Consider the following 14,591-nt stretch of genomic DNA (forward strand, 5'->3'; position numbering starts at 1 on the left):
ACCTCATTGTTGAGTGCTTCCTTTCTCAATATATATTCCTACACAGGGCTTCACATATGTATTAGTTGATGACGCACCTTAGAGTTTTTCTTTTTCATGTTTTCAGCTTATTTTCTTCATAACTTCAGAGCTTCTTTATTTTCTACATGACTTCCTTATTTTTGTAGGCCTTGCATAATACCCGACTTCTGTCATCATACGCAGCTATTGATCCTAGAGTAAAATACCTGTGTTACACAATGAAAGTCTTTACAAAGGTATGTTTCAGGCATTCTAGAAGCAGTAATTCCTTCAGCAAGGGATGATCACCATGAAAGATACAAATCACGATTCTTTTTCTAGATATGTGACATTGGAGATGCATCTCGAGGTAGCCTGTCATCTTACGCATATACTCTTATGGTGCTTTATTTCCTTCAACAGAGAAATCCACCAGTCATCCCTGTTCTTCAAGAGGTACAGTATATTGTAAAGAAATTAGTAACTGGACATGGTATTGATCAGAAGAATGTCAGTGCTGAATGTGAAAGGCTCTTCTAATGAGTTTTAATACTACTCTTTCAGATCTACAAAGAACCAAAAAAGCCTGAAATTTTGGTTGATGGCTGGAATGTATATTTCTTTGATAAGCTAGAGGAGTTGGTGAGTAAATCATGCTAATTGGAAATGTTGTCTGTAGCTTGGCAAATGAGTAGAAATTCCTTTTTAAGACAGTCTTCCCTAATATAGAGTTTGAATATTGTGGTTTAACCCCAGCTGGCAATTAAGCACCACACAGCCACTCTCCCATTCCCCCAGACCCCTCCCTGGTGGGAAAGCTAATTAAAAGAGAAAAAAAGTAAAATTTATGGGTTGAAATAAAGACACGTTATTAATTGAAACAAAATAAAATAATAGTCCTCATAGTCTTAATTGTTACAATGATGTTAATAATAACAGTAGTAGTAGTAATAATGGTAGTAATTAAAAGAGATGGAGTGGACTAAAACCCAAGAGAAATCAGAGATCCCCAACACAAGTGCTCAGCAGCTGCTGACTGATGCCCAGCCCATCCCTCAGCAGCAGTAAGGACCTCCTGGCCACTCCCTCTGAGTTCATGTACATGGCATGGAACATCCCTTTGGCCACTTTGGGTCAGCTGCCCTGGTGGTGCTCCCTCCTGGCTTCTTGTGCTCCTGCTGGCTGGCAGAGCGTGGGAAACAGGAAAGTCCATGACATTAGGGTAAGTACTACTGAGCTGCAGATAAATATTAGTGTGTTATCAGTGTTATCAGCATTATTCTTATGCTAAATACACAACACAGACTATACCAGCTACTGAGAAAAAAATTAATTCTATCCAGAACAAATGCAGGAATGGAAGTGGAGTAGCTCCTGTTTTGAAAATCCTATTCCTGTGTCGTAAAGCTTTAGGAATATGGTCGGTCGTAATTCATCTCTGAAAAAAAACCCTCCAAAATCTGAAATAATAGATCACAAAATTATTTTAAGCTGTTAAGGATCATTAATTGTTCTTTGTCTCTTTGGATGAAGATAACTGCTACCACCTGTGTAGCTGGTCATATCTGGTTAATTCCCTTGAATAATTTTGTTTTATACAGACTCATAAAGTGAATTGATAAATTCTTTTCTTAAGAGGCAAAGCCTAGTGCCAAAAGTTCTATTAATTGTCCACTTTGGTTACTAATAGACTAAAAAATATACTGTTTAAAATCAATATTGGATTATGAATAAAAGTAATGAAAGGAAGTATTCTAGTGTAACTCCATTGTTTTTCTGTATAAAATAAATGTTGAAAATACATAAAGAAAATCATGAAAATGCTTAATGTAAGTACTGAATGTAACAATATTTTTGTCATTTTAGTCAGTTGTTTGGCCAGACTATGGGAAAAACACTGAATCTGCTGGGCAACTGTGGCTGGGACTTCTCCGATTCTACACAGAAGAATTTGATTTCAAAGAGCATGTCATCTGCATCAGGAGAAAAAATCTGCTTACAACTTTCAAGAAGCAGTGGACCTCCAAATATATTGTAATTGAAGGTAAAATCATATAAAATACAGGAATATACAGAACTTCTTTAACGTGAAAATTCTGCTTTTTTCACAAGGCTTATTTATTTTTCTATTACTAGATTATAAATTTTTTAATGCCCATGTTTTGAAAGCATCTCAAAATTGCCACTGAGTTTCAGTAGTGCTAAGCATTACTCTTAAGGGGTTTTTGGCTACTGAAAAGAAGTTGCAAACAAGCTTTTCATTATTAAGTAAATGGCAGAAAAATAGATTCAACAAAATCCTTTGGCAAAGAAATTAGGTGTAATTCAATTGAGATGTTCTCAAAAATACTAGGTTTAGCTGAGCCCATATTAACTTAAATGATTCAGCTCTGTATGATTACTGTTTATTATCGCTGCTTATTATCACTATGCTCTCTGACAGAGAAAATGCAGTTAGATATTTTAGAAATAATCTGTAACCTGTTTTCTGGCCCATTTCATTTTCATGCAAAGAATTTCTACTCTTTTGTCTGCACATTGAGGAATGCCTATCATGTTATTTTCTACAGATCCCTTTGATTTGAACCACAATCTTGGAGCTGGATTGTCAAGAAAAAGTATGTCTTCTGTTAACAATTTCAATTACAAAGTGAAGATCTTGTCTTCAATATTATTTTACATTCTAGTTTGATATTTAAATGATTATTTTCGTTTGGGTTTTTTTTCTTCCACAGTGACAAATTTTATAATGAAGGCTTTTATCAATGGCAGAAGGGTATTTGGTACCCCTATAAAAATATTTCCTAAAGAATACCCATCAAAAATGGTGAGTTACTTCTAAGAGGAGTATGTGTGAGCTCTTTGGCATATAACTTAGCGTTTGGAGGACTATGGCTACATCACTGTAAACTCTTTCTCTTAAATTTCCACACTACTCTAAATATCATGGGAGTTACCACTGAGTACTGTTTTGATGTTACTTGCATGTAAAATATTTTGGTATGCAGAATACTAGTCAAGTCAGTGTTTCATTGTACAGATTTATGTATTTTAATCCAAATGAAAACCACCTTAGCATTTCTTAAAACTGCAGTTTTATAACAGTGTGCAGACCTGGTGGTGAGTAGGCTGCCTGTCAAAGAGATCAGTGGCCAGTTAATTCATTAGATCTTTCAGGGTTCAGCTACAGACCCCAAGAGTATTCCTTTCTGTAACTCTTACTGCTGTTTTAACACTTTTGTATCCGTCTTGGTTTCCTGGTGTTTGGATTTTCATTTTAAATATATGATTTCTTCTACAGGAGTACTTTTTTGATCCTGAGGTTCTAACAGAAGGAGAATTGGCACCAAATGATAGATGCTGCAGAACTTGTGGTAAAATTGGCCATTTCATGAAAGATTGTCCCCTGAGACGACAGTGAGTATAGCATTGGCATCTGTGTGTAACTTTTTTCCTTAGGTTTGTTTGGGAAAGATTAGGATAGTAATGCTAAACAAAATGTGTACCTGCTGCAGATTATTTCATAACCTGAATTAAAATCTCTCAGTACCTCTTTTGGCAGTAGTGGATAATGTTGCTGCAGAACTGTTAAAGTATCAATACTGACTCTCCATTTTGTTATATAGGAAAGGAGCAGTCACAGAGAATCTAAATATTCCCTAGAGCTGAGTAACTGTGTGCTGTGAAAAGTACACATGTATTTTTATTTATTTAATATGATTCTGTATTTTTATTTATTTAATAGCTTCTACTACCTGAATTTTGCTGCTCCTAGCAAGGCATGAGTTTGTCAAATTCACAGAATCATGCAATTCCTATCAAAAGCAAGGCAAGAATGTCACAGCATTACTTTTCATAAGCACATATGTATAAGAACAATGTCCTGTTTTGCATCCAAGAGAATACTTCCTGTCCCTGAGTAGTCAAGTCCAATATTCAACTACTCTCTTCTGGCAACAGATGAATGGCTACGTGGCTTTTGCAGTTCTTCCTCTTATGAAATGCCTGAACCTAAAACTCATCCTTTAATTTTTATTTTAGTTTATTTTATTTATTTATTTTATTTTATTTTAGTTACTAGAAAGCTCTTTAAAGCCTTCATGTCTAAAAAACAGTGAAATCTTAAAAACCTGTATGCTCACTTTTAAGGTGGATGGAAAAATCTAACCATTGTTTAGAATCTATTTATGTTAAATGCTGTCATTAGAAATCATTTACACTTTCCTGTAACTAAGTTTAAAAAAAAAGCTACTAACATCATGTTGGTTGAAGTGGCTGTTCCACCACACATTAGAGACTTGTGAATTACATTGTTGATGCTGTTAATTTGGCAATTTACTCAGCTTTAGCAATTGCAAGCATAGCAGCTGATGATAGTTTGAAATTAAAGAATGCTGAAGGTGGTGTGAAAGTCTTCTCAGCATCCAAACTGCTGTCTTGGATCTATGGATTTTTAATCTTGCATTCTGAAGTGAAACACCAGTTCATTGCACATACTCAGCTACATTCTATACAACATTAGAGGAAAAGTAAATGGGATTGTGCATCTAAGAACAGAAATGCCCTGTGAGGTAAAACCACTGATACATTTGAATCCTCAGTTCAGCCATTTATTGTAAAAGGGAGTGCTGTCTATGAAAGGAAAACTAGTTGTTTTCTGTAGTCTCTTCTGATGCATTCCCTCAGCATCTGGAGTTGCTGTATAAGAGATGTTATACCTGCCTGCTCTGCCAATGCTCATTTGTGGATTGGACTTGTTTATGATTTTGTCCTTTTAGTTTTGGTTGGTTTTTTTTTTCCTGAGCCTGATTCTCTTGGTGTCCTTAGCAGTCTTCTATGGCAACTAGTTCTCTAAGTGCTCTGACTGATCTGTAAAACAGTGCTTTTCTGTATCTGTTTAAAGCTAATCTTAATAATCCAAGAACTTGCTGAGTATGCATTTAAATCCATTTGCCTGTGTCCCTAACAAAGATATTAAATAATATTGGTCACAATACAGACCCCTGAAGAACACCAGTCATCACTAGTGTTGACACAGACATCAAGAGATTGACCACAATGCTTGAAGTGAAACTATGCAGCCAATTACATATCCACTGAGTCGTCCACCTATCAAATCCATCTTTCCATTTTATAGACAAGGATTTTGTGTAAGACAGTGTCAAATGCTTTGCAGAAGTCCAGGTACATGTTATCAGTCACTTTCTTTACCCACCATTTCTGTAACCCTTATTTATAGAAAGCCACCAGATTTGTGAGGCATGATTTGCTCTTAGCAAAAGCATGTTGGCTGTCACCAATTGTGTCTCTGTTTTCCACGTGTCCTAGCATAGTTTACAGGAGGATCTGCTCCATGATCCTACCAGGCAGAGGTGAGAATGACCAACCTATAGCTCCCCAGGCCTTCCTTTTATGCCTCTTTTTAAGAAAAAAGATGCGCACCTTGAAGCTTGTGCCATTCTTTTGCCTTTCGTTCAGTTTTGTGAAGTATTTGCCAAGTTTCTGGCCATTAGCAATACATCCAGCTTGCCAAAGGAGCCTGGTATCACCCTGAGATTTGGAGATTTCACTCCTGTCTCCTTTTCTAGTCATGTATGACCTTGTTATATGAAACAAGTCTGATAGTGGTAGTGTTTCCTCACTACTAGACCTTCAGGTCACATAGAATGTTAGAAGCTTCTCTCAACTGAAGAGACATTTAGAGTAAGTATGCAGTTTCAGAAGGAAGGAACTGAGTTCTGGTTGAGTCATACAAATAGAAAAAACCCAGAACTGTAACCCTATGTTTTGTACTTCTTTAGCATTTTGCTTGGTGTTTCTTCTCTTCCATTGTATGCAACTGGAGCAGACAGATTTTCAGTTGTTTTTATATTTTTTGAGTTACCATTATTAGTATTTAGAACTGTATTATCATCTAATTGTAAATTTAAATTATTAAATACATGTAACATCATGAGTGATGAAGAGCAGCACTGTTTGGTGGAAGAGTCAAAGTATGGCAATTCACTTTATTGGTCCCACTGAAGAATTATTTTGTCTAAGGACAGCACATGCGTTTTCTGTTTGGTTTTTTTAATTGAGTCTGTGTGTGAATGTAAGAAATCTGAATTTTGCAGACTTTTCTGCTCCTGCAGACTAAGACGGCGTCGTGATTATGAAGGTACACAAAGGTATGGAGAAATCAAGGAGAAAGAAAGCAAAGACGACAAAGAAATGCAGAATAAACCAACAGAAAAGGAGAACTTAATCAAGGAGGGAAAGTTGCACCTATGTACACCTCAGAAGAGAAAACGAGCAAGGGTAATTGTGGAAACTGGGAGAGAGAAGACTCCCAGGCAATCAGCAGAGAAATGGAAGCGCCCGGAAGACAGAGACATAAGAGAAAAACGTTGTTTTATCTGTGGAAGAGAGGGTCATATTAAAAAGGAATGCCCACAATATAAAGGAGTTGCAGGTATGAAACTGATAAAGCTGAGTAGTTTAAATAGCACTTAAGGGGTTTTTTTGTATTTTTAACATGGTTGACTAACCGGTAAGGTTTTTGCATCATGTAAATGTGGGGGTTTTTTTAATGTAGTCACATTTAACTATTTTTCCTTCATCTTCACCTTCCTTTCAGAAATGTGCTGTATCCTGGGAGATTTGGCATGGTCTCTCTTAGCAGATAAGATAGTTGTAATAAAAAGGGTATGACTATCAAATATGTTGAAATGGCTTTCATTGTTATCACAATATATGAGTATGCCAACATTTCAAATTACTGGAAGCTTCTCTTCCAATTCATCGTAATTGCAACAGAAGCTAGTGTTACAGCTCTTCACATTACCTAAACCAGAATGATTCTATACAACCCTGAAGTCAATATGAAAAGTGTACAGATTTGCTCAGATTGAGTTTTGCAAATAAAATAAAATAATGTTTTTGATTCAGCAGTTGAAGGGATACAGAAGTTCGTCTTATAGATCCTGACTGACAGACCTGAATGAAACACTGCTAAGCAAAAGTATATAATCATCTAAGTCATCTTTCAAATATGATTGATCACTCATCATTTGTGTTGTGAAGGAATACCTTTCTAAGATAAAACTGAGACTTAAGAGAATAGGTGGTACTTGTATTAGCTTCTAAAGAAGCAGAGTGTCACTGTTTCCCTGTAGGTAAACCTGGGTGCACTTAAGTTCAGGCTGGAAAAAAATTGTTTTATAAATTAGTCATAACTTGACCTCTTAAACGAACAGATTGGAGTCTTTTATATAAACATATTTTTCAAACCAGCTTTTCTCTACTTCTAGAAATATCTTGTCTGCCTTAGATCAGGAAACTCTTCATAGTCAGATGCATTTAGTGGAAGAGAGCATAGGATTGTGTTAAAATACTGGAAGAGGGATGAAAATGGTGCAAGTATATTCAAAATTGTCAATATATTTAGAAGTATTCTTACTTTGATAGACTACTAGAAGTACTGGAGGGACAGAAGAGCTGATTAAAAATTGAAACCATGCTTCATTCAGCTTCTGACCTTTTGAAGGTTTATGTCAAGTCTAAATTTAACTTTTGAGTTTGTTCATCTTTGACCTTGTCTCACTAAACTTCTCTTCCAGCCATTCTGTTTGCTGTGATACTGAGTCTCTTAAGGTGGAGGGGAATATGCCTGTTTCATAGTCAATCATATTTAGCATTCATCACAGGAGAAATATTTTTAGGCTGTACAGTATATATGTCTAAAATAGTACATTCTGCAATAGGTGTTTTTATCTATGATTTGTATTTTGGGAATCAATATGTTTCAATTTGAAAGAATTGCTGTAGGTTGGGCTTTGTCTTTTATTGCTCGCTTAGTGCCTCAAGAATTCTTCCGAGTTGAATAAAGTACTACAAACAAATGGATTCACTCTTTGCATTGCTGCATTTTGTGAGACTATGGACACTTCGCTTACCACCTCACCTTCATTCATTCTAAGTTCCCCATCTTCTGCTGATTCTGGAGGAGGATATGAAGATTAATTTATTGTAGGTTCCTAGCTTAAATGTATGTCTCCACATTATGTGGGTTTTCCATGTTATAAAGTTGAGGAAAATAACAATGTCCCACAGTCTACATTTTCTGATTCTAGATAGAAAATATTTTGGTGGTTTTCTGTTTTATGATAAGTGTAATGGAAACTAGTTTCCAATTAGCAACTCCTTCTTATGATTTTTTCAGATGGCTCAAAGTCAGAAGTGTTGTGCGGGTCCCCTTCTTTACCCACTGCTGTCAAACATGCTGGTAGACTAAATCAGGTAAACACCAAGTGCCACTTTGGTTTCATCTTTTATGTTTTATATGTTTTAAAGCCTATATAAAGTAATTAAGAGAGGCTTTACCTAAGCTTTCAAGGAGAAACTTCTATGTTGTGAAATCAAATACTTCAGTTTTGTTGGTTTATTGATATGTGTATGTTTTTATAGGGAGTGCTTATGCATGAAGAAAAAAAGAAACAAAAAGGAAAAGTATTTTTGAGTCCCCAGTCAGGTTTGTATATCTTCATTTCAATTCAGAACCTATGTGTTAAGGCCTGGCCAGCAGAGTATGGGAGGGGATTCTGCCGCTCTGCTCTGCTGAGAGCCCACCTGGAACCTGCATCCAGCTCTGGGGTCCCAGCACAGGAAGGATATGGACCTGTTGGAGCCAGTTCAGAAGAGAGTCACCAAGATGATTAGAGGGATGGAGCACTTCTATGGAGAGGCTGAGAGGGTTGGGGTTGTTCAGCCTAGAGAAAAGCAGGCTTCAAGGAAAGGCTGTTGTGGCCTTTCAGTTATAAAAAGGGGCCTTTAAGAAAGGTGGGAAGAAACTTTTTAGCAGGGGACAGTAAGGGGTAATGTTTTAAAACAGAAAGAGGGTCAATTTACATTAGACTAAAGAAAAATGTTTTTTACAACAAGGATGGTGAAACACAGGAACAGATTGCTGAGAGAGGTGGTGAATGCTTCACCGCTGAAAACATCCAAGGTCAGGTTGCATGGGGCTCTGAGCAACTTGATGTAGTTGAAGACATCCCTGCCCACAGTGGGAGAGTTGGACTAAATGACCTTGAACCCAAATCGTTCTGTAATTGCATGATTCTTCATCAGTCGTCATAGAAACTCGAGCTAATTTGCTGAACACAGTGGCAGCTTGAACAGGCTGAAGCCACCTAATCTTTTAATCTGGAGAAGTGTACAAATTTTGAGTTTTGTATTTGAAGCAAAACTTGGGCATAACAATTCTCTGCCTTTATATCACTGACTCTGGTGGATTTATTTTGCAGCAGAGTATGGTGGAGTTGTATCAATCTCTCCTGTTTCAGCTTACATGGGGTAGATTCTCTGATGTTTCAGAGACAAAACTTGGAATGCTTTCCTGTGAGGATTTCTTGCAGTAACTGTGTAGAATTATACATGATAAACTAACTTAGAGATTATCAAACCACATCCTTGTTTGCTAAAATGCAAACAAGTTAAAAGTTACATTAAGTTACATTTAGAAGTAGCAGTGAGATTGTATTATAAAGGCCTTTATGTACTCTTTCTGAATCAGAAATGTTTTGCTTTAAATGCGTGATTAACAATGTAGCTTCCTCACTGCAATTTCACATACTTATTAGCAAGTACAATGAAGATTTTAAGAACGGCTGCTTTTGTTTTAATTACAATTTCTAGTACAACTCTGCAAACCTTCAACACCATGTGTATGTATTATATACACTAATCTCTCTGCAGTTGGAGGGGGACCTAATTAGTTTTCTAAAGTTTGTGAAGACTTGACTGCAATTAAGTACCTCAAATTAAATTATCAGTTTTGTTGGGAAGACACATTTTTTTGTCTTTGCTGGAAGGCGTTTTCAAATTTAGTTTGGGGATTTTGTAACCCAAAGTGGTTTGTCATTAGGTGTTTAGTTCAAGAAAATGCTAGTTATCAATTTTGTATCTGATTGTTTCCTACTGTCCTTTATCGGGTAATAATCTTAAGTTGAACTGTGTTTCCTTTCATTGTAGTTTGACTTGACAGTAATTTTCTCCTGTCTTTTTGTTTCAGTTCATTTATGTCTTTCTGGGGTTTTTGTGGGTTTTTTTGGGGTTTTTTGTTTGTTTTGTTTTTGTTTGGTTTTGTTTTTTAAAAACCAACAAATAATACCTTTAAAGCATTGTGCTTTTTTCCTCCCAATTTAGGCAGCCTTTCCAATAAATACATGACTCAGGGAAAAGCCTCACAGAAGAGGACCCAGCAAGAATCATGAGGGATATTAAGCACTGATAAATTGCAACACAGGCCCATCATTCACTTAAAAGAAATGTCTTTGGCTAAAGCCTCTGAATTCACAGGACAGCAGCATAGACAACCTTCAGCTTAAGTTCAATGAAATATGGGTGTTTTCTTTTAGATTGCTAGTACAAGCAACTGTGGATTTTAATACAGACCCCTACTCTTTATAATAGATTGTTTGAGCATTTTAATAGAAAGCCATGATGTTTTGTATTTGTTTACTAGGTAATGCATTTAGAAAAGAGCAAGTACTAAAAATGAACTATTTTCAGGGTTTTATTGTTCCACCTGACCATTTAAACTGCACTAAAACTATGTGCTAGCCAAATAAATTATATTTTCTTCAAAAATGAATCTTTTGAAGGAGCAAACGATATTTATTAATGTTGATTGTTTACTGAATCCTTGTGTAAGTGTTTGAGATGTTTGTAGACTGCTATATTCTTGTTTATTTCTCCAGAGAACTAAAAAGATAGACACTAGTCATCATATCTTAAACAATCTCTGGACAAGCAGTGCCACTAAGATTTTGTAAGGTTGTTTTCTGTTCTGTGATTTTATGGGAGTGTATTTGCTGCTGTGCTCGTGTTCAAGAAAGAAAGATTAGGTTACAGGTCAGTCCTGTTTTGTTGCTGCTAAGAATCTTTTTCAAGGCCTTGGGGATACAGACAAAAATGCTTTAATAAATATAGGTATTATATTTGGCAACTGAGGAAAAATATGTGTCCATTTTCATAGAATATGAAGAGGATTCTTGTACCAGTCAAGAATTTACATTCATTAGTAGTACGAACTTGAGTTTTACTTGAAATCCTTCCAGAGGTGGTAACGCACCATCTTACCTTGTTCAGAAGAGAAATAGTTATGTGTTAAAATTGAAACCACTGTTTAATTTATGAATCTGAAATAAATTTAAAAATAAAGTGAATAAAGTGAAAATCAGACTTAAGTTTCTCTTTATTTTCCTGAGGTTGTAGTTTTCAATATTCCTGACTGTAGAAATGTAGAATTAATGTTATTTACTATAATTATCAGGATTTAGAACCATCATGTTAAATTTTTTTTCCCTACCTATTTTTATGGAAGCTGAAAGCTAGAATTGCCAAAGGGCTCTTAGGGAACTACTATCCTAAGTCTTGTTCTGGTTTTCACCCATCTGAAGCCAGCTATCCATGAACTTCAGATGTGTTGCTTTCATAAATAATTTCTTCTGTGTTCTTTCCTAAACACATTTTCAAGCCTATTACCTTTGTGCTTTATTTAGTTTTAACAGAGTTACATCCAATTTTGCTGGTGGAATTGAAGTGTATAAACTTTTCTGAACCAGGTGCATACTCTGTCATTCTTAATGATATGGAGGGACAGGCAGTTGTTTATTTATGCTGCCTTTTTTATTGGAAAAAAGTGCTGTCATCATATTTCACAGGAATTTCAAATGCTTTCGGTGAAAAAAAAAGGCTTTTTTTTTCAAAAGCTGGAATATATTTTATGCTGTGAACAGTAGGTTATCAGTGCTGAGAAATTTAGAAATATGAAGGCTTTTCAGGTTTGCAAGACAGTTAACTGTCTTAAACAGGTAACTCAATGTCATTTAGCTGTTTAGCTATGAGATCACACACATACATTTTCTCTAATGTAATTGTTCTGGTGAGGTTTGTTTCCTAGCTATATTTAAAACTGCTTCCCCTTCTGTTAAAATTTTACTTAAAGCTTCCAGGGCTTGAAATAGCTGCTTAGAATGGGAGTTTTCTAGCATGGAAAGTTGTTGGCTTTTTCTTCCATACTGATAACTTAACAATATTTCTTGAAATCTAACTTGAAATAGTTAGATTTTAAAACTGATTTTTGCATTTATCCTGTCTGAGAGAAGGCAATTTTTCTAGCCCTTGTTCAGTGTTCCATGTGGACATATATTCAGCAGGCAAGGGACTAAGGATTGATGATTGGAGGCATCCTGAGGAAAGTTGTGCCTGCATGGTCGAGTGCAAATGATGAAGGAGGTATTAGCTGCATTTGTACATGAGGTTTCCCCCCTCAAGTGTACTGACTTCAGCTTTCAGCCCAGTAGAGCATTAAACCCCCCTTGCTCCTAAGTACGAGTAGTTTAGTTGAGATGCGTTCTCAAGGTGCATGAATTACATGTGAAAAGACACACTCTTTGTAACTAAAGAAAATACAACGTTTTTATACACCTGCTGTCTTTATATTTGAAGTAGTAGTACTGTGCCTCAGTAAAGAGCATAATTATTTATGTAAAAAACACCTAACACATCTGACTTACTACCAAGCTCTTCAGAACTACTCAGCCCAGAATCAGGGAAGTAAGTGAGGTGATGAGACTCAAATGTGTTTCTTGTGCTTGGACTTCATTAAGAGGGATTTAAAGTATCATCTAGCATATTTAAGGATGCTGGAATGTGGAAATGAAAAATGAGTACTTTTTTACCTTCTGGCATAGCCATCATTCAACTTAAAGTAATGGCATGAGTCTCCCTGTACCAAGGCTGTTGGGGTTTTTTCAGCGTGAAGTTGCTGTAGCCACCGGGAGTTGGGGAGTGGCAGCTCAGTTCATCCAGCAGCTTTCACGCTCTCTTCCCACACTGCCTCTGCACCAGGCAGGGATCAAGAAGGGCAGCTGGGCCCTTAGCACTGCATGGCCGTCCCCTCACTTGGCCCCAGACTGGCATGAACCCAGAGGAAAGGGCAGGATCCTGCTGAGCAGGAGGGCAAACACGATGCATCGTCTGTGAAGGTTCCCGGTCCTCTGCACTTTGCTCAGGGATTTGTCCAAACTGAATTACTCTACACATGCATTTTGCCCTCTGAGCCAAAGCTTCCTATTGAACAGCCATATGCATTATTTTAAAATGCTTGCCAGTGTGGCAGTCAATAAATATTCACATTCTGTGCCTGTATTTTGTAGGTGGGAAACTATGCCTCCATTGTTTTCTGGTGTGGGAAAATGTCTGGGGGTAAAAAGATAACGTTATGGAAATTGTAGAGGGAAATAGGATTGCTGCTCCCTGGATGGAATGTTGCCAGCACACCTGACTTCTCACTCACTGTACATGCTAAAGGTGGATGGAGTTGAGTACACTCTAGCCAGGCTCTTGCAGAGGCTTGAACTTAGTGGTCCTTCCTGGCTGATAAGCTGCACGGCAGCTGAAAACCAAGGGAGATAAAGGAAGGTGTCCTGTTGATGAATCAGCAGCTGTGGTGGAATCACTCTCCTTGGGCAGACACATTATGTATTCACTCCTCACAGGGTAAGCTATATGACTACAGCCACTCAAGCTCCATCTAAACATAAGCAAATAGTACAAAAGTGAATTCAGAAGGGTGAGAAGTTAGGAAAGACTCCATTGTAACTTCTGGAGTCAACTGACAGGCTCAACCTGTCTTTGCCCCTGTGGGGACAACTATGGGGTAAGAACAGTGTTCTGTGAATGGTAAATTATTGTCTTGAGCTGACTTTTGTTAGGGAATTAGAGGTTTTTAGTACAGTGCTTTGAATTAAAATATTGCTATGAATATATTTTCGTGGTCAGCTACCGTCACCAGCAATCCTTGAACCTTAAAATGTCAGAATTCTAGGTTGCATCCTAAGCAGCAGGACCAGGGAGGGGATTCTATCTCTCCTGCTTGCCTCTTGTGTGTGCATCCAGCTCTGGGGCCTCCAGCTTAAGAAGGATATGAAATTGTTCAAGTGTGTGGCCTTCACTGATAAGAGGACTGCAGCCACCTCCCTGATGAAGACAGGCTCAGAAGGTCGGGGCTGTTCAGCTTGAAGAGAAAGTTAACTGAAGACCTCATGGCAACCTTCCCATATCTGCAGGGGGCCTACAGGGAAGCTGGAGACTTCGTCAGGAACTGTAGGGACAGGACAAGAGGGTGATTCAAAGGAGGTATTAGAAGACATTTGTCACTGTGAGGCAGGTGAGGCACTGGTTATGGATTGCCTAGGGAAGTTCTGCATGAGGCCTTGACCAACCTAGTCTAGTGGACAGTGTCGCTGCCCACGGCAAAAGGGTTGGGACTAGATGATCTTTAAGCTCTATTCCAACCCCCTAGCACTCCAAATTAATAAAGATTGTTATTCCGTAACCTGTTAACTTGGACTTTCAACGGCGCTGACAGACTAATCAATCATTAAAGGCTTTCAGGAAAACCTCCCCTTTCCACGTGACACTGGACGGCTGTTTTGCCGCGGCCTCCGCCAGGGCGGCTGAAGGGCAGGGCGTCCCGGCTGTCTTTGCCGCTTATCTGGGCGCGCAGCCCCGCCGCCTGCGCTGCCCCGCCCTCGCGGAGC

The 14,591-nt window shown here is 37.6% G+C and overlaps 1 protein-coding gene across 3 annotated transcripts in view; it reads left to right on the top strand.

The window, feature by feature from the left end:
• TUT7 (terminal uridylyl transferase 7) overlaps positions 1-11,224 on the top strand; it is a 32,528-nt gene extending 21,304 nt beyond the window's left edge. For 2 of the 3 annotated variants that reach the window (XM_059492493.1, XM_059492495.1), the window contains exons 19-29: positions 168-257; positions 343-456; positions 565-642; positions 1,867-2,044; positions 2,571-2,618; positions 2,736-2,827; positions 3,302-3,417; positions 6,117-6,454; positions 8,204-8,280; positions 8,449-8,512; positions 10,189-11,224. In XM_059492493.1, coding sequence (XP_059348476.1) covers positions 168-257; positions 343-456; positions 565-642; positions 1,867-2,044; positions 2,571-2,618; positions 2,736-2,827; positions 3,302-3,417; positions 6,117-6,454; positions 8,204-8,280; positions 8,449-8,512; positions 10,189-10,256 — 1,263 coding nt within the window. In that variant the 3' untranslated portion in view covers positions 10,257-11,224. The remainder of the gene's footprint in view (positions 1-167; positions 258-342; positions 457-564; positions 643-1,866; positions 2,045-2,570; positions 2,619-2,735; positions 2,828-3,301; positions 3,418-6,116; positions 6,455-8,203; positions 8,281-8,448; positions 8,513-10,188) is intronic. The other variant, XM_059492496.1, reaches the window with a different exon arrangement.
• Positions 11,225-14,591: the final 3,367 nt, after the last annotated feature.

Source organism: Ammospiza nelsoni, chromosome Z (genome assembly GCF_027579445.1).
Source record: "Ammospiza nelsoni isolate bAmmNel1 chromosome Z, bAmmNel1.pri, whole genome shotgun sequence".
In the NCBI taxonomy this organism is placed as follows: domain Eukaryota; kingdom Metazoa; phylum Chordata; class Aves; order Passeriformes; family Passerellidae; genus Ammospiza; species Ammospiza nelsoni.